Consider the following 19,024-nt stretch of genomic DNA (forward strand, 5'->3'; position numbering starts at 1 on the left):
CACGACGACATTGTGCGTCGTGTCTTTGACCTTTTTTTCTTCTTTCCCGCCCTCTGCATTTGTTTTGTTCCTCCTCTATCCTTTCCCTCGGGTCCCCTCTGCCACTGCAATTGTCAAATGCCCTGCAGTAGTCGGGTTCCACCACGACGACGCCCGAGCCAGACTAACACTGCATGCCGTGGTGTAAAGTCTTTTTTGACAACTGTAGCAGCTGATCAGAGCCCTTTAGAGAGTCCCCTCCACCTCGGTTTCGGGAGGGGAATATGGTTGTTGCGTGATCAAGAACAGACAAGACGGGCTTGTGCTTGATCGGCGTGATGGCCAAGTGTTGCCCATGCCTCCAGAAACCCATATCAGTCCCAGGCACACACACCCCCTTCTCAAAGCACCGTGAGCCTTTCCCGTCTGATGGCTCGGCCGGGGATGAACTTGATCGCCGTCGTCACTGCCCCATCTGCATGTATAGACAATAACTGACTTTTTGGTCTGTAAGCTTTTTTTTTTGGGGGGGGGGGGCTTTGAACAGCGCCGGTAACAAAGAGCCGATTAAGCTTGGCCGCTGCTGCTGTTCCTCGGTCGTGTCAAGGTAACCCTGAGCGGGCGTTGGACGAGAACCTCTTCCGCCGATTCTATCCTGGACCCAAGGTTTCGAAGAGCCCCTTCTGCGCCGCTCGCTGGCTTATCAATCCATCAATCCATCGATGTGTGACGTGTGACGAGGACAGTGCCCGGGCGTAAGACACACGACCCACGCGTGGCCACAATATCGCATCCGCGTTGACAGTGGCCCTCAAGAAGACTCATCACGAAGGATTCCTTCAAAGGCCGTGGTGCTCCGGCGAAAGACCGGAAGCGGCCGGGAATATGCGCGCCCACAGCCTTATGCGGTAGTTCCGCCTCCGCTCCGTCACTAGATAGGATGCACAGCGGTAGTAGATCCTTCTACAGGGTGGCCTGTGCAGAACGTGTGCTTTGCAGTCACTGGCGCGCGCGCGCGAGAGAGAGAGAGAGAGAGAGAGAGAAAGAGTCAAGCGTGAGCTTGGTGCCAGGATGGACCTACTCGATCTGGTCTGGCGTGCTGCGTGCTGCGTGCCGCGTGCTCTCTGCCGCCTGCCGTATCGACCACCCCCATGGGCTTGCTCCCCACCCAAATACGCTTCGGATCCGGGCCCGAAGGCACCACCAGCCGGCAATCTCTCCCGGCTCGGTCCTCCAATGAGTAAACTGCGCGGCGCGATGGGCGTGATCGGCGTATCCATTCCCATCACATCACCGCCCTGATATTGAGTGTTGGCACTAGAGCCACCAACGTATAAAGGAAGCCTGCCATCTGCCAAGAAGCAAAGAAGGAAGGCAATCGCCCAAAAAGAAACCCAAACAAGTCAAACAAAGCCTTCATCTCCCCCGTGTTTCCCGTGACATCGCCACTATGCCTCGCACCGAGCTCGAGTACCCCAAGGAGCCATACGGCACCGTCAAGCGGTACAGCCCCCGGGGTAAGAATGTCGCCCATCCATCAGCCCAGCAGACACCCAGCTAACCTCTCCCGAAAAGCGTCCTACGCTCTCCGCACCATCCACACCATCATAAACACCAGCCCGATCCTCCATGTCTCCTTCAACGCCCCCAACTCCCCCTTCCCCACGATCCTCCCCATGCTGGGGCAGATGGGCTCCTTTGACCGCCCGTCCGCTGACGAAGGCGATGTCCTCGACCTTTACCTGCACGGCTACGTCTCCTCCCGCATCATGAACACCACGCGTGAGCCCTCCGCCGCCGCCGGTCCAGAGGGCCTCCCCGTCTGCGTGGCGGCGTCTCACCTCGACGGCCTCGTCCTAGCCCTGACCCCCAACTCACACAGCTACAACTACCGCTCGGCCGTGCTCTTCGGCCACGCCACCGTCGTCGAAGACGTCGACGAGCGGCTGTACGCCATGGAGCTCATCACCAACGGCGTCGTGCCCAACCGCTGGGCCAACAGCCGCGTGCCGCCCAACAAGGCCGAGATGTCGTCCACGAGCGTCCTGAAGGTCAGGATCGCGACGGGGAGCGCCAAGATCAGGTCCGGCCCGCCGGCTGACGAGAAGCACGACAAGGAGAACGCCGACGTCGTGGGTGACGTGTGGACGGGAGTCGTGCCGGTGTACCAGACGCTGGGGGAGCCCGTCGCCGGACCGTATAACGCCGTGGGAGGCGTTCCGCAGTACCTGAAGCGGTTTGTTGAGGATTCGAACGGGTACGCGCGGGAGCTGGCCGTCGAGGCGGCGACCAAGGCCGTGCCGAAGAAGAGTGAGGCGGAAGATTGAGCGAAGGAAGAAGGATGCCGGGGACGAGGCGTGGCGGGGAATCTTGAAGCACATCGAACTATGTGTAACGTGGGGACACAAATGGGACACGACCTTGGTCCATGGGTAGCTCGGAGCAATGAGAAGCAGACCCAAGGACAGCGAGGTGGCGCTGTGCCTCGAGCAATAGGTCTTCTGCACGGGCATGGCTTGGTTTACACCCCTTTACGAAGTAGCGATTATTCACAGTAGGATTACAGATATTGGAGTATATACAGAGTGTAGTCTCGACCCCAGATGGAATTGTGGGTTTTTCTTCTTCTTCTTTCCCGCACCGGTCCATACTCAAGAGTCACCAGTGCGCCCCCCATCAGCACGATTACCACAACTCCCAGATCTTGTCAGGCATGACGATACGCATGACCTCCCAGTGGCCCATGGCACTCTTCTGGTGCCACTTGGTGAGCTTCTCGGTGTCGTTGTTCGTTAGGATGCCGAAATCACCCTGCAGGAAGTGCTTGTCGAGGACCTCGTGGTAGGGCATCAGGTACGCGCGGCGTGTCCGGCTCCCCAGGAAGTCGTCGTCGACAGGTGGTCTGAACTTGAGCTTGCCGCTGGTCTTCTTGCAGAAGATGACCATGTTGGTGAAGTCCTGACCTTCCTCCTCGATCTTCTTCTTGGAAGGGTGCTCCGACTCGCGGAAGATGCGGCACGAGGGGAAGACCTGCTTGATGGTGTCCACAACAATCTTGGGGGATGGGTGCAGGAAGTCCCCGGCGTAGTTCTATGTTTTGTGAGTTACAGTTTGGGAAAGGAGGGAGGTTCGTGGAACAACTTACAATGGCGATGGCGCCATCGGGCTTGAGGAGCGAGTTCAGCCCTTGCAGGAACTCGAGGGTGAAGAGAGGGACGGGCTCAGCGCCTCCGGTGAATACGTCGTGGACAATGTAGTCGAACCTAGCCTCGGGATCATCAACAAGCCTGGCTGTGTAGCTCACAGCGTCCGCGATGACCGGGGTGTGGTTTGACGGCAGCTGGAAGTGCTTGGAGGCAAACTCGTGCACCACAGGGTCGATCTCAACAATGGTTGTGTCAACGCCGTGTGCAATCAGCGCCGCCGGGGTAGTGCCGATACCAAGACCGCTTAATCCGCAGTTAGTTGAGTGCTCTCGAGACGCACTTGAATGCGCGGGAGGGGTTTCCAAACTCACATGTTAAGGGCCTTGGCCTCACTGTCGGGCACGGCCTTTGCCGTCTTGACAAGGCGGACAGCCTCCAGCATGACGAATACGCCGTAGATGGGCTCCGCAACTCGCGGCCCCTTGTGCTTAACCCACTCACCACCAAGAAGAGAGTGGTCGCATCTCATTACGCGGTAGCCATCCTTGATACTCTCCAGCACAGACACGTATCCGGTGAGGGACTCCTTGCGGTCCAACAAGAACCAGTCGTCGGCCAGCAAGGTGCTGTTGAGCGAAGCAGCCGCCAGGGGGGTCATGGCGTGGGTGTTCAGCACAGCCGTGTGCAGGACGGCCGGGATGGCAAACAACAGCAGCTTGGACGGCGCGTATATGGAGTACGAGGCAGCCAGCAGCGCCTCGAGGCCAATCCTCGTCTGGAAGAATGACTGGCCAATGTACGCCTGCAGGTAGTCTCCCGACAGCCTCTCCATGAACTTGAAGAACCCCCATGATCCAAGACCGGGGCCGGCATCAGCAAGAAACTTTGGCAGCTTAGAGAGATCCGCCTTCTCCAAGCTGGTCGCCACACAGCTCACCGAGACCAAGATCAAGGGAAACAACGTGACGGCTTCCAATACCAAGGGACCCCAGTGGGCTGTGAGGGTGGCGCTCGCCCGATACAGGAAGAACTGGATCGCCGGAACCCAGAAGGCAAAAACAGGCAGCAACTTGGCCGGGTTGAAAGGCAGCGAGCGGTTCAGGAACATGTTGCCAGCCCAGCCAAAAAAGCAGGCGACCATGACGAGCTTTGCGTGGTATGTCGACGACGGGATGGAGCCGTAAACGGGCGAGAGCGCCAGCTGGGAGACATTGCTGTAGATGGCCGCGAGGGTGAGCAGGATGGACGAGTTGAGATATGTCGAGGCCTGTTCCTTGAAGAACCTGCCCTTGGTGTTGCTCTTGGCCTTGGCCGCCAGACTCTTCAACTCCTTCTCGAACCTCTCGGGCGTGAAGGCCTCGGGGACGTCTTCGACTTTAGCCTTGGATTTGGGAGGCATCTTGTCCTGGTGGTTGTTGACGCCGGGCAAGACTTGAGGGGGAAGTGTAACCAATGAGTGTGAATATGCGTATGCTGCTGAGTGAGTGTACAGGCAGATATGAATTAGGAGGTGGAGGATGAGCGTCCGGGAGCGAGCTCTGCGAAGCTCGGGAGCCAATGGCAAGGATGGATACAGAAAGGTGAATCAGTCAGTAAAAAGACGGCTAAATTTGCATATCTGGCATCCAACAGCCTGCTGTTGAAGCTCTCGTTGTCTTGAGGTACTCGAGCTTAGACTCCAAAACAGCCCAGGCCGTGTTTTGCGATGCGACAGCGCTGTGGGCAGAAGGGGTTTTCTGTTGCTCCTTTGCTGCGTTTTGAAACGTCTCCTCAGCCCATCCTTCAATCACTGCTGGTAAATTTGGGGCACGCACCGTGTGGCGCGAGCTTGGACGTGGCTGGGCCGGGTGTGGCGGTGCAACCACAGTTTTGCTCGTGGTTCGCGGTACCCAATCCAATCTTACTTACCTATTTTGGCCAAAGCCTCCACCATCACAATCATTTTCACGGCTTCAATCAAGAACATTGTTGGAGCAAATGCCCATTCTCATTATTTCGTTATCATGACGGGATAGAGAGAGAGCAAATATGCCCATTCTATACAAGATGCCATCGTTGCCTTGCGGAATGGCTCCTGTAGCCAAACCCCCTTTTTGATCGCAAACTAGAATAAAACCAACGGAAAATCAAAACGCTTGGGATGGTCACAGAACATTGCTGCGCCATACAGGATGCCATCGTTTCCCTGCGGAATGGTTCTCTTGACCAAACCCCCCAGATCTTTGCCCAAGTAATGCATTCGCCTTACCCATGCATGAGGATAGCCGTGCCCTTGGCTATGCAGGATGCCATCGTTGCCCTGCGGACTGACCTTTCCTGGCCAGACCCCGTTTATTCCCATACCGTTGGTCCGTTACAAAGGATGGCCGGCGACTGCCAGCCATACAGGATGCCATCGTTGCCCTGCGGACAAGCATCTATAACTTGCTTGACCCCTTGAAATCATAACACGAGTGCGCGCGCAATGTCTTTTGATCTTTTAGATCTTCTCTCCCTCGAGAATAGGCTTGGCCTCGTCGCTGGTCCACCAGCTGACGCCGGGCTGGCCGGGGTAGCTGAACTTGTCCATGCTGTCCGCCTTCATCTCGACACTGTAGCCGGGCTCCGTCGGGGTCTGGTAGTATCCGTCCTTGATGACGGAGGGGTTGAGGAAGTGCTCGTGCAGGTGGTCAACGTACTCCAGCACGGAGAGCTTGCCGCTGACGACAACATAGTCGATGGTGCTCAGGTGCTGGGTGTACTCGGGGAGACCGACACCACCGGAGTGGGGCACGATGGGGACGTTGTACTTCTTGGCCATCAGCAGGACGGCGAGGACCTCGTTGACACCGCCCATACGGCAGGCGTCGATCTGGCAGATGTCGATGGCGCCAGACATGAGCAGCTGCTTGAAGATGACACGGTTCTGGCACATCTCGCCGGTGGCGACGCCAATGCCGTAAGGCTTGAGGGCCTCGCGGATGGCCTTGTGGCCAAGAATGTCATCGGGGGAGGTGGGCTCCTCGATGAACCAGGGCTTGAACTCCTTGAGCTGCTTCATGTACTCGATGGCTTCGGGGACAGACCAGACCTGGTTGGCGTCGACCATGAGGATGTTGCCGCTGTCGTAACCAATGACCTCACGGGCAATGCTCAGACGCTTCTTGTCCTGGTCAACATTGCTGCCGACCTTGAGCTTGAAGTGACGGTATCCCTTGCCGAGGGTCTCCTGCAGCAGACCCTTCATCTTGTCCTCGCCATAGCCAAGCCAGCCGGCACTGGTGGTGTAAGCCGGAACGGCACGGCTGTTCTCGGCATCCTTGACGCGCTGAGCCTTGGTCGGCTCCGACTCCTTGAGGAGCTGGATGGCCTCCTCGGGGGTGATGGCGTCGGTGATGTAACGGAAGTCAATGCAGCTGACAAACTCCTCGGGGGTCATGTCAGCGACAATGCGCCACACGGGCTTGCCGAGGACCTTGGCCCAGAGATCCCAGATGGCGTTGACGACGGCGCCGAGGGCCAGGTGGATGACACCCTTCTCAGGGCCAATCCATCTCAGCTGGCTGTCGCCGACGAGGTATCTCCAGGTCTTGCCCCAGTTTGAGACGAGGTCTGACAGCTTCTTGCCCTTGATTCTCTCGACAAGGTAGTCGATGGCTTTGCAGACAATGTCGTTTCCTCGGCCGATGGTGAAGGTCTGTAAGAGCAATATGTGTGAGCAATTGTACGGCATCAGGTGGATGTGTAGGGGCGGGATCATACCATGCCATGACCAGCATGTTCGGAGTCTGTCTGGAGAATGCAGTAGGCGGCAGAGTAGTCGCCGGCGGCGTTCATGGCATCAGAGCCAGTCTTGTCCAGCGAGGTGGGGAAGCGCACATCGCGCGTCTGCCACCCCGTGATGGTAATTTCGGTGCTCATGATGGCGATTGAGTAAGAACCGAAGCCAACAAGTCAAAGGAACAAGAAACGGACTCTTGGTAGGAATCGAGGACGGTGGAGAGAGACAAAGAACGAGACAGCGAGACAAGACAGCAATGGAAAGACTGAGGCCTTTATAGTCTCTGACGATACTTTTCCCCCACCTTGCAAACGGCCAGACCAGCCATGGCCGCGACACAATTTACTTTACCCCGAGTCTGGAGTTGGGTCGGAGGGGCAGCAGGAAGAGGGGGAGGGGCATGCAACGGAGAGGGTCCTTTTGGTGGGGCATGGCAGCAGGAAACAACCCGGCTCAAAGGCCGCGTGCCAGCTCCGGAGGGGCGCCTGGCCGAGCCGGCTTCGGACCCTCTCATTTGGGCGCCTCTGATTGATGGATGAATTCCTCCGCGTCTTGTTTAGCGCCCTCTTGCTCGGTATCCACTCCGCCAGACAAGACTTGGGGTTGACGGTGTGTGGGGGGAGGGGGCGGGCGGGACGAAGAACGAGCTTCTTTCCCCGGCATTCGGAGTTGATGCGGCTGGGCTTGGCATCGTTCTTTGATGCACAGGATGGCCGTGGGAGCCATGATGGCAGACTACTTCTTCTAGCATGCGCATGCCAAACTGCCGGGAGACTAGTCGGAACAGCTTGGGACGGCTTCCCGTGGCCTTGGTAGGGTGTGTTTTCTGTGCATGTGCATGGCGAGGTGACATGGTAACATTGGCGGATGATGAGCCGGAAAAATTCCTTGAGCCCACGGATATGTAGGTAGCGGCATGCTCATCTAGCAGATTATTCCGTCTTCATGCGGCTTCTGGAAGGCTGCCCGATGCACTTAGTGGGCCAGATTAGTATCCGGTCGTGCCCCAAGCCCACCCTGTGGGCAATGAATGCTTCGAGGGTACCTCACTCATCAATCACCCTTGTGTTCGGATTCTAACTCTCCCCTGAGATCCCATACTTTGCACTCAGACGGCTCTGCCAGCACCGAGAGTCGCCGTTAAGAATCATTCTCGCCTGTGTAAGTGAACTGACAAGGGGCAAACCTCGTGAACACTTAGCCGCTTCGCCGGGAGTTTCCGAGCTGTAACCCTTAGTCGCATCCTGAACGATGGTTCTGACGGGGTGCATGGCCCATGGAACGAGGAAGCAATGAGCGACAGAGAGGAACCAGACGAGGAAGGAGGTCTTCGCGAGAGAAGCGACCCTCAACAGAGTGATGGGGTCGAAAAACCGAATAGAGGCCATGATTTTGAGATTTGAACGCGATTAAACTTGACAGCCCTAGACCTATCAAACCGATGCGTAATGACCAGCTGACTGGCGAATTAGTCATTCCGCGGATGCATTCTTGTATGCAGCAGTAGTACCGGGGACTTCGCTATAACATGTTTGTAGAAGAAATCAGGGCATGGGGTTTCGCGCCGTGGTGCTGGACAGCGTCCAATGTATATCTCCTTGGACTCATGAACTAGAGGACGATAGCTCATTGCACAAGACAGGATAAGCAAATAGGTTGAGGGCTCTTAAAGATATCCACATTGGACTTCTTCTTTGTTAAACTTGTCGCCATGATATGATCCTGCACCTACACTTCGCCGGTTCGCTCTCCGTCACGTGGAGCAAATGTTCTTGGTCCTGAGAGTGCGCACCGTGACCAGACGGGAGAAGCCGTCTGCGGGCGGATTCAAGCAGCTCGACGACTTCACCGAGACCGCCCGATCGAGCTACTTGTTCAGCCGAGACCTCATAATACTGGCGGCCTTCACTCTGGAACAAGACCGTTGGGCTGGCTGAATCAGTGTCGTATGATGCCAAGTAACCCTCCAATATCATATCGTGTTCGGAGGGTACGCTCCAACGGCGGTCGGCCGGCGCAGGCCACGGTTTCTCGGCCTCTCGCAAATGGGCCGGATCCACGACGACGTATAGAGCGCGGAGTGCGCGGGAGCCCCATAACACGAGGAGGCCGTTGAGGGCATCCGAGTAGTAGAAAGCACTTCGGCCATCCGAAACGCCGTCCCGATTCGGACCGGGCCAGGCGAGGGCCAAATATCGTAACGGCGTCGGCACCTGAAGGCGAAACACACTGCTAGTGCTGATCAGCCGGCACGGCCATTGCCATCCAGTGCCAAGGATGATGAGATCGCAGGCAGCGTCGACCTCGATATGGCCAGAATCGAACGAGCCTTGACCGCGGAGAAGAAAGGGGTGGGGTGGCCTGATGGACTTGTATGCACGGCTTGCCACTACAGAAGAGCGGCAACAGGCAACAAGCATGCTGTCCAGGGTAGCCATGACGCAGTCGCGATCTGTAAGATCGGGGTGGCCAGTGGTTGGAAGGCGGTACAGAAGAACTCTATCCTTGACATTGTAGCTGTCAATGGAGCCGTCCTCGGCGCGCCCCATTGCCTGACGAACCAGTCGGGCATGGAATGCCGTTGGAGCGGGCGGGGGAACGGCAGCCTCCCAAACCTTGTCTTGGATCTCCAGAGGTAAATCGGGGAAAAGGGTAAATTCATGCATGGTTTATGAGACAAGACGAGCTGGCTGGGCTGAATGTCCGCGACCACCCAGTGACTATTGAACAAGAGCTAGCATAAACAATGCGAGGGGCGAGGCAAGCGGCGAGGCGAAGCGGGAATAGGTACAGGCGGGTGGCTCCCCAGGTCCCGAAACCCTGGCCAGGAAAGCTTGACGACGAGGAGGGGATATGCGACTTTAGGTGTCGTTATTGGAGCTAGCATGCCGGGACGATGACCTGCTTATCGAAGACCTGGGCCAGAACCAGAAAGGCAGAGAAGGGGAGAAAAGGCAATGCAATGCGAGAAGTTGAGCCCAAGATTCACGAGTCATGAACGGGCAGCACAACGAAGTGAAGACTACCTACCTAGAGTGCACTAAGGGGCGATGTGATGCGGGGGGATACCTTGCCTTATGATTGGCTGGTGGCGGTGGCGATTGAGTTCAGTTTTGTTGATGAAGGCTGTCACCGGGAATGAAATGTCGAGATGGTGGTGGCGGAAAACAAGAGGTTGAGAACATCCTAGACGAGGGGTCTTGATGACATCAGCCAATCGAGTCCGTTCCGAGATTCCTAGCGAGCTCATCCTGTGGCTCTGATTCCGGGGAGGCTCGTGGCAGTCCAGCCCCCCCCTACAGCCCCATTGGGTCCACCACAAACAACGATAAATGCCGCTGAAAGATCACCAGGGGAGCTATATTGAAGCGATGAATATCAAGTACCAAGTGGCAATCATGCCCCAAAGTGAAGCCAGCGGCCTCGCCCGCCGCTCGGATCTTCGCATGGAACCGGGAATATCATTGCAACTTTGCCTCTTTGTCCTTCCATCTTGTCTCTTTTTCCTCCATCAGATAGATCCCTCTTCGATTTTTCTTTCTTTTTTTCTGCCTTTGTCTCAGATTTTCCATGTTGTTACCCCCTATCAACAGCAACACCCGCAAGCTCAAGAGACAAGCGGACAATATGCAAACAGTTTGAGCAGCAGTACCGGTAGTTCCTTGGGCCATCCTCCCCATCCCACTCATCGAAGATGGTATTCATGCACCCTGTGCGCAGATGAATGAACGCCGCTCACCTACCACCGCTCATCTAGCACCAACTTGCAACCGAACCTGGGCCCATATGGCGTAGGGTAGGTATTCGTAGACCAGCTGCGACCCGACCCATGTACGTATACTGCCATGTAATTGGGGCCATCCATGGCGACCGACCCCCCCTCCCCAACTGCCAGGCTGCATCCTTGACAGGTCTGAGCCTCGACCGTCCCCGCGTCACATCTCCAAGTGGAATACGATGACGTGAGTACAAGGGTGCTCTCTTCGTCTTCTTGTCGTCCCACCCATGCTTCCAGACCACATCGTCGACCGCCGACACCAAGCCAGCAGAGAGAGGCGGGCGGGGTGGAGTGCAGCCTTCGCCTCTCTGCAAGCATACGAGTCCATGCCTGACCTAATTAGTATCTACTTACATAGTACAGTACACCTTGCGCATTCATTCTGCTTGCAGTCGAGCCACCCATGATGCGCTGTCTACCTCACATTACGCTCAGCTTAGCTTACCCTGCCCTGCCTTGTCTGGCAGCCTGACTTCGCCGTAAGGCAAGTTGCCAATAATTACCGTACATCGGACCCTACCCTACCCTACCCTACGGATACCTACCCTGCCTACCCTATCTACCTCATCCCAGCAACATGCTCCCACTCTTTTGCCATCTTCCAATCGCAGCAGCGCCAGGCAAATCCTGTTTTGAGCTTTGGCTCCTGGAGGTCCCCACGACTCCATCATTGTACATGCATATCCTGCCATACCATCCGTACGCGCGGATACTTTGGGGCTGCTTTGCTTTGCCCTCCTCCCCCGTAGAGTACACAGTATATCCTCCATGCCTCCCTCCTTCCTGCTGGCCCTTCACACCCATATACCAACATGTGCATGGAACAGGCCATCTTTGCAACCTCAGTCTCCATCAATAGACGTCATTTGTCCATCAGCAAGAGAGTCATGTATTCTGACTGTAAACCTCAACCAACCCATATATGATATTCCCAAGCCCTGGATAAACCCCTCGCTGCCCGTACGCGAGGCAACCAAGCATCTCCACTGTCATACATACTGCATACGGCTTCCTTCGACTCAAGACGTTTTGCTATTAAATATTTTGTTTACCACCTGGCATCAACAAAAAAGAAGAAAAGAAAAACCAAATGGATCACTCACGGGGACCTGCACTGGCACTCCCGGTTTCCAATTCGAATAAGCCATCAGAACCACCCCAGCGACTACGAAAGAAGCTACAAAAGGCCTTCCCCAAGCACAGAATCCCGTCCATCCGACGTGCCGCCCCCATCGAACCGTCTGGATCCTCAAACAAACTTAATACGGGGGTGGCAATAGTTGCCCAACAAGCCGGAACCGTCGGCCAACCTTCCTTGCGCCTGTCGCCAGACCTGAGCGATGCCAAATGGCAAGAATATGTGGGGGAAAGCAATGCCGTGCAAGATGCGCCTGATAAACCCAGAGTATCAGTCGACACACCTGCCCCGGCACTCATCCCAGAGTTCTCTCATCTCGCCGTCAGCACCCCAACATCAAGACCCTCTCTCGATAGCTCGTTCAGCTCGCCGACTTCGACTTCTTCAATAAGCACAGTATCCAGCATGAGGCGTCGAGCAAAGACCCCCATATACACCATCGGTCAGCTCGAGAGCCCAACCTGCGGAAGAGCTGCAAACACTGCAGATAAGGTATCCAGTGTAGACCTGATCGTCGATCAATATCAAGCTCTTCTCAAGACGCAAGACACTAGCTCAATATGCACCGATACCCGATCCGATCCGTTGCCATCAAGGCAGCCTTCACTCAACCGATCGTCCCTCGTTCTATCACGATATAGTGACGGAGAGACACCCGCGGAGTTGCGGCCAGATGTGTACCAGCCGGCACCCCGACGTATTGCCTCGGCGCACTCACCCACATCTGACGATGGTACTCTGGTTGCCTTCGATGAAGAGGCAATATACTTCAAGCCCCTGTCCTTCATGTCAGAACCTCGATCGCCACAATCACCGCTGCCGCCGCCGCCGCCACCCCGAAATCGCGCTCGATTGCAGCGCAATCGGGAATCCCACCCGCGAAACCATAACCTGAGCTTGCAAATCGCCACGGATCTCCTCACTCGCGAACTATCGACAACCATGTTGGACGGGTCGCAAAGTATGGGAACGGACATATCGTCTCTTCAGATCTGGGTCATGATCGAGGCCTACGAGAGATTGAGGGACCAGGTCCTGGAGATGGGATTGCAGAACGAACAAGTGCAGAGTCTAGAGCCCATGTTCGACACGTGGCTGAGCGCGCTGAACTCCATACACGACAGAATGACCAGCGACGCGCAATCTTACGGAAGCCATTACGATGTAACAGACCTGCAGGCTGAGGATTTGGACTGATAGAAACACCTACCTTGATACCCATGGGACACTGGTGAAGGCGTTTGGACGGAGTTGGACTTGTAATAGTATATAGACCCTGAAGCAGAAATGCTGGTGGCAGTCCCATCCTGCGGGCACTCATATTTAACTTGATGACATACTCAAAATTTCTATGAATTTCTCATGCGCTGATGGTTATCTTGAAAATTAATTCTGCCAATACAACTAGCTGTCGGACCCCTCCCCGCAACTTGTCGTCGTTTTCGCCGTGGCGAGCTGTTCGTTCCCCCACTGCTATACCCTGTGGCGGACAGAGGGGCAGGTACAAGGGCATCGGCCGCTGTGAACCATTTAGCCCCGCGCGTTGGGGCTGATCAATCAAGCATGACGGATATCCTCTCCACTGTTGGCTCAGAGCTCCCATTAACCATTAACGCGTACGGCTCGCGCTGCGTGTAAACTCGCTTCATCTCACATCTTCATCGCAATCAAAGACTTCTCTGACCTTGCACCTTGGTCTGACTCTGCAACATAGTAGCCGCCACCTATCATCACCCAATCCTTCCTACGGCTCTACGGGTGCAGTTCGGCTGTCCAACATGGACGACGATTTCGGCGTCGACGAAGACTTTCTAGCAGCTCTCGCTTCATCAGATCCGGCTCCTTCACGCCCCCAAGCTCAACCTCAACCACCTCGTCCTCGTGTCCAACAGCCAACTCCCCAAAAGATACAGCAACCGACGCCACAGCGGCTAGACAGAGCGCCTCCGGCTAACTCGACATCCAATGCCAATGGCAGAGTCGTTCAGCCAACGCCGCAGGTCCTGCCTCAGCGAGGATCAGGATCTGCCATTCTCGTGTCGCCTCGCCAGAGAGGCAACCCAGTGATTGCATCTTTGAAGTCGATGCCGTGGGAGTACAGCGACATAGTGGCTGACTACGGTCTTGGCTTGACAACTTGCGCATTATTCTTGAGGTTGATCCGCTCTTCCCAACGGCTCGGCTCTGCATCGATAACTTGCTAACAATATGCATGCGTACAGTTTGAAATACCACCGCCTTCATACCGAGTACATTTACACGAGAATACGAAACTTGCAGGGAAAATACAGCCTGCGCATCTTGCTGGTCATGGTTGACATTCCGAACCACGAGGAGGTTTTGCGCGAGCTAACCAAGACGTCACTGATAAACAATGTCACAATTGTTCTCTGCTGGTCGGCTGCCGAGGCCGCGCGCTACCTCGAGCTTTACAAGTCCTACGAACACGCCAACTTCAATGCCATTCGTGGCCAGCAAGCGTCGACTTATGCCGAAAAACTTGTCGAGTTCGTCACCGTTCCCAGGAGCGTCAACAAATCAGACGCTGTCGCACTTGTCAGCAACTTCGGCAGCTTGAAGAACGCCATCAACGCGGATCCCGAACAGATTGGCATCATTGCCGGGTGGGGAGCTGTCAAGGTTAACAAATGGGTTCGTGCAGTCGAGGAGCCCTTTCGAGCCAAGAAATCTGCCAAACGACAGCTCGATCGATTGGAAGGCGCCGAAGACGGAAGACCGGCACAAGCATCCAGATTGGATCAAGCTGTGCCTCTCAGCAGGGTCCCTCTGCGGGAGATGGAGTCCACACGACAGTCGTCGCGAGATGCACCAGAAAAAGACAGACAGACGGTCAACCAGGGGAAGAGGCCGACACAGGTGGAAACGGGCAGCCCGGATCTGGAAGAGGACGACGAAGAGGCAATGATTGCTGCTGCCATTGAGGAATCGAAGCGCACTGCTCAGACACAACCAGGAGCACAGACTCAGACGAAACAATCTGGCAATGAAGCAGCCAAGGGCGGCGCGCTTCCCGATGGAGTTGCTGCCGCACTCGCGAAGCTACGAAAGCAGGGCTGAATCGTTCTCTGGACGGCATCCCACAGCTCCAGGAACATAGCGCCCCTCACTCTTGAAAATAATTGTGCCGAAGCTCAATATACTTCAGCAAAGTGTTCCTCAAGTTGGCTCCGCGTGTTGAGCAATCTCTTGAGTATCGCGGAAAGTATGCTGTGCCTCGAAAGTAGGAAAGCCTATGACTCGGCATAGTTTGATGGAGTAAACACAACGCTGACAAAGGGGAACGGCAAAGGTAACCTTCACCCTGTCAAGATGGTTCTTAGCCTAGAGGCAATATTTATCAGATGAATCACCCAGCCGGGAGATGGAGAACCATGGCAGAAGCAGGTCGGCTCGGATGCGGATTTGGACCATCCCATGCCATCTCCAACGTTTCAACGGAGATGGTGGGGGATGCCTGACGTTCCATTGTGTTCGCGCAATGCGGGGCCAAGACACCTCCGCAGGTACCGGACTCAAGAGTTGGAGATGATGATCGTCACGCACGCGTTTGTGTCTCTCAATGCCACCCTTCTGACCGAGTCAAGTGGTTGACACTGGACGAATCGTCGAGTTTTAGTCTCGACGCCCCCTCAGTCCTAGTTTGCAGTCCGGTGTACAATATCTCGACTGCTTGCGAGCGACTATTGCAACACCACCCTTTCATCTTACATGAGCTGCGAAGCAGTGCCTCGGAACCGGGCATGCAGAGCCTCCAGGACCCAATCGCAAGCAGCTCCGTCTCCTAACGGCTAAATTACACCGGACACAGCGGCCACCGGCCTACCACAGTACGCAGCAGTACTCGAACTCGCCCGTGCCAAGATAGGAGGCTGCAGTCAATTGCAACTCCAAGGCCATGGGTTAGAGCCCGCCGTAGCGAATAGCTACTGCATGCGGAAGGTGGATGGTGATCGCTGACTCTCGGAGACTCGGGCATTTCAACCCTTCTGCATTTTTTTTCTTCTCCCATATGCAACGCAACACTGCATTGAGCTTTGGGTAGCACTGGTTAAGGTGTTCGCCCCGAGAAGTGCTACGCACGTGCTTGATTCACAAGGAACGTCCGTGCCTGGTGACTTTCCCAGTTCAAGACGAGCGACGAACTCGGCAGGATCTGCCCTGCGCGTGTTGTTGCTAGTCATGACGGCAACCAGCGGACTCGGCCCGCGTGATGGCTATTATGTCGTTGGTTACATTGCAGCCCTACAGAAGTGCAGTCCCGTTCGAATGTGAGTGTCGTATGTTCATCCGGCGCTACCTGCGCCGTCATGTCTCGAGGAAATTAGGGTGGTATAACGAATGGCGTAACTGAATGGAGGAGCCGGAGATGAACGAGAAAGACGCCAGCGGCAAGCAGCATCTGCACCGTAAAACAAGAAGCAGAAGCTGTTGCAGACATGGAAGAAGAAGGAGAAGCAGGGGCGCTGGGGACGTCCAAACCATGAGACAAGGGCAGGGGCGAACGCAAAGTCTCCCACTCGAGACGAGAAACAAAGTTTACCCATCTCATGCTGTGGTGGGTGCCGATAGTCAACCGATTATTTGGGGTTGCATGATCCCAACCCGACTGTACATTTCCGTATTTACATACTTTGTTCTCCCCTGCAGTGCAATCGGCGAATACAGATATATATATTCGGCTGCATCGTGTTGCCGCATGCCATCGTTCGTCCGACCCGCAATCCGTTTACCACCTTGCCCCCAGGACCACCCCCTTCAACGCCTTTGCGTCCGTGAAAGAAATGCATTTACTAGGACATGCAGTAGCTGTGGCAGGGCTTCTCACCCAGGCGGTGGCATCTGATCAAGTTCCGCTGCCGGCCGCTGCTCCCCAATACACGAACCACCCTGAAAGAGCCAGCGCCGTGAAGGAGGCATTCCAGCGCTCCTGGGATGGCTATCGCAAGTTTGCGTTCCCCAACGACACGTTGAAGCCCGTCTCAAACTCATTTGAGAATGACCGGTGAGGCTAACCGTCTTTTCGACGCCATAGAGGAACCGCTAACGATCAGTCAGAAATGGATGGGGTGCCAGCGCTGTGGATGCCTTGAGCACCGCCATCATCATGGAGAACAAGGACATTGTCGGCCAGATTCTTGACTTCGTGCCCAAGATCAACTTTGACGTGACAACCACCGAGGTCTCCTTGTTTGAGACGACCATCCGGTACTTGGGCGGCTTGGTGTCGGGTGAGACCAGTTTCCTTTCGACGTGGCTTCTGTGAATGCTGACGGTGCCAAATAGGATACGATTTATTAAAGGGGCCACTCAAAGACGTCGCAACCAACCAAGCGGGCGTAGATTCGCTGCTAACCCAGGCGAAGAAGCTCGCGGACAACCTCAAAGTCGCCTTTGATACACCCACCGGTGTGCCGGATAACATTGTCGTCTACGACCCGAAGCCGCGGAAGAATGGCTCCGAGACCAATGGCATCGCTACCATTGGAACTCTGGTGCTCGAGTGGACTCGCCTGAGCGACCTGACAGGAGATAAGCAATACGGCGACTTGTCGCAGAAGGGCCAGAACTTCTTGCTCAAGCCCAACGAGGAGGTGTTCCCGGGCCTGTTGGGCACGGATGTCTTCATCGCGAACGGTACCTTTGCAGATCGCTCGGGTGGCTGGAACGGCGGAACCGACAGCTTCTACGAATACCTCATCAAGATGTGGCTGTACGACCAAAATCGATTCTCTCTCTATAAGGACCGCTGGATCGCAGCCGCCGACTCATCAATCGAGTTCCTCGCTTCAACCCCGACGACACGACCTGACCTGACCTTCCTGGCTGCGTATAACAACCGTACCCTGAGGTTCATAAGCACTCACCGTAAGCCGTCTCTACACTCCTGGTATTGCATCAAGTACTGACCAGAACACTAAGTTGCGTGCTTTGACGGCGGAAACTTCATTCTGGGAGGCCTTGTTCTCAAGCAGCAGAAGTACGTAGATTTCGGCATCAAGCTCACCGAGGCCTGCCGCGAGACGTACAAGCAGACGGCGACTGCAATCGGGCCAGAAATATTCCGCTGGCAAGATGACCGGGCGCCCGGCAACAAGACATTGAACCCCGACCCGCCCGCCGACCAGGCGGAATTCTACAGCCGGGCCGGTTTCTGGATCAGAGAGGGTGGGGCGGGATACGTTCTTCGGCCTGAGGTCATTGAAAGCTACTACTACGCATACCGTGCGACGGGCGACGCCAAGTACCAGGACTGGGCCTGGGATGCTTTCCTGGCCATTAACAAAACCTGCAGCGCCGGCAGCGGCTTCTCGTCCATTACCGACGTCAACGATCCTACGGGAGGCACGCGTGACGACTTCCAAGAGAGCTTCTGGTTCGCCGAGGTGCTTAAGTACAGCTACTTGATCCAGGCCACGGATGCCAAGATCCAGGTGGACGTGGCCGACAACAAGTGGGTGTTCAACACGGAGGCGCATCCCGTCCGGATCGTATAGTGTTGGTGTTGGAGCTGGAGGATGGCACGCAGAAGGTATATAGTCATTGAGGGGAATGTAATATTGGTAGCCCGCAGGGACATCCGTTATGAATAGAACATCATTACTATTATTTGGAGTGGGCAAGAGCACGCTGATGTGGTCATAGATGTGTCCATTTATGAGCCGCCATCTCTCTTGGCGTATTCCTCCTCCATTGCTTCCTCGTAAAGCCGGTCAGCCTCGAGCTCGGCTTCCGTTTTGGGGCGCGTCGTGCCGGCTCCCGTGTTCACGCCGGCTCCCGTGGCCTGTCCCGTTTGCTGGCCTTGGGCAGGCAGGGGAGTCTGGCTTTGAGTAGGTTCGTCTTCAGGGACGTTGGGGACACCGAGCTTGATAGGGAGGCCCATGTTGTCAACGTTATTGAGGTATGTTAGGGTACAGATGAAAAGGCCGAGTATAGGTTGGAATAAGCAAACGAGGGGTTCGTTGAGTTTGTGACGAGAGGTGGCTGGAGGTTGAGGCTGGTGACGACGAAATAGGTATTTAAAGGGGACCAATTCTCAGTGGCGAGGGTCCACCTTATACAGGCAGCAAGGTGATTCCAGGCACCACTGTAAATGTGGCGAATGGGGTTTCTCCCTTCTTCTTTATTTTTCACCGAGACCACCAACTCTGTAACTCCGCAATGTACCCAATTCACCGCACCGGCGAAGTTCGGGTCCGATCCTG

The 19,024-nt window shown here is 55.6% G+C and overlaps 8 protein-coding genes across 8 annotated transcripts; 4 read left to right on the forward strand and 4 right to left on the reverse strand.

Moving 5' to 3' along the window:
• Positions 1–1,429: 1,429 nt before the first annotated feature.
• Positions 1,430–2,306, forward strand: EsH8_X_000240 (pyridoxamine 5'-phosphate oxidase family protein; the record flags this gene model as incomplete). Its single annotated transcript, XM_083274328.1, has 2 exons — positions 1,430–1,496; positions 1,555–2,306. 2 exons carry the CDS (start codon positions 1,430–1,432, stop codon positions 2,304–2,306), a joined length of 819 nt encoding a protein of 272 aa, XP_083119720.1.
• Positions 2,307–2,664: 358 nt separating this feature from the next.
• EsH8_X_000241 (S-adenosyl-L-methionine-dependent methyltransferase) lies at positions 2,665–4,524 on the reverse strand (the record flags this gene model as incomplete). The annotated part of the gene is made up of 3 exons (XM_083274329.1): positions 2,665–3,069; positions 3,125–3,428; positions 3,497–4,524. The coding sequence occupies 3 exons, from the start codon at positions 4,522–4,524 to the stop codon at positions 2,665–2,667; spliced, it is 1,737 nt and encodes a 578-aa protein (XP_083119721.1).
• Positions 4,525–5,604: 1,080 nt separating this feature from the next.
• EsH8_X_000242 (enolase C-terminal domain-like protein) lies at positions 5,605–7,025 on the reverse strand (the record flags this gene model as incomplete). Its single annotated transcript, XM_083274330.1, has 2 exons — positions 5,605–6,801; positions 6,867–7,025. 2 exons carry the CDS (start codon positions 7,023–7,025, stop codon positions 5,605–5,607), a joined length of 1,356 nt encoding a protein of 451 aa, XP_083119722.1.
• Positions 7,026–8,582: 1,557 nt separating this feature from the next.
• Positions 8,583–9,551, reverse strand: EsH8_X_000243 (uncharacterized protein; the record flags this gene model as incomplete). Its single annotated transcript, XM_083274331.1, has 1 exon — positions 8,583–9,551. The coding sequence occupies one exon, from the start codon at positions 9,549–9,551 to the stop codon at positions 8,583–8,585; it is 969 nt and encodes a 322-aa protein (XP_083119723.1).
• Positions 9,552–11,753: 2,202 nt separating this feature from the next.
• On the forward strand, positions 11,754–12,998 carry EsH8_X_000244 (uncharacterized protein; the record flags this gene model as incomplete). Its single annotated transcript, XM_083274332.1, has 1 exon — positions 11,754–12,998. One exon carries the CDS (start codon positions 11,754–11,756, stop codon positions 12,996–12,998), a length of 1,245 nt encoding a protein of 414 aa, XP_083119724.1.
• Positions 12,999–13,579: 581 nt separating this feature from the next.
• Positions 13,580–14,879, forward strand: EsH8_X_000245 (DNA repair protein RAD10 domain-containing protein; the record flags this gene model as incomplete). Its single annotated transcript, XM_083274333.1, has 2 exons — positions 13,580–13,956; positions 14,024–14,879. The coding sequence occupies 2 exons, from the start codon at positions 13,580–13,582 to the stop codon at positions 14,877–14,879; spliced, it is 1,233 nt and encodes a 410-aa protein (XP_083119725.1).
• A 1,724-nt stretch (positions 14,880–16,603) lies between these two features.
• On the forward strand, positions 16,604–18,316 carry EsH8_X_000246 (glycoside hydrolase; the record flags this gene model as incomplete). The annotated part of the gene is made up of 4 exons (XM_083274334.1): positions 16,604–16,824; positions 16,878–17,050; positions 17,106–17,687; positions 17,742–18,316. The coding sequence occupies 4 exons, from the start codon at positions 16,604–16,606 to the stop codon at positions 18,314–18,316; spliced, it is 1,551 nt and encodes a 516-aa protein (XP_083119726.1).
• A 158-nt stretch (positions 18,317–18,474) lies between these two features.
• Positions 18,475–18,702, reverse strand: EsH8_X_000247 (uncharacterized protein; the record flags this gene model as incomplete). The annotated part of the gene is made up of 1 exon (XM_083274335.1): positions 18,475–18,702. One exon carries the CDS (start codon positions 18,700–18,702, stop codon positions 18,475–18,477), a length of 228 nt encoding a protein of 75 aa, XP_083119727.1.
• Positions 18,703–19,024: the final 322 nt, after the last annotated feature.

Source organism: Colletotrichum jinshuiense, chromosome 10 (assembly GCF_051148585.1).
Source record: "Colletotrichum jinshuiense chromosome 10, complete sequence".
Taxonomy (NCBI): domain Eukaryota; kingdom Fungi; phylum Ascomycota; class Sordariomycetes; order Glomerellales; family Glomerellaceae; genus Colletotrichum; species Colletotrichum jinshuiense.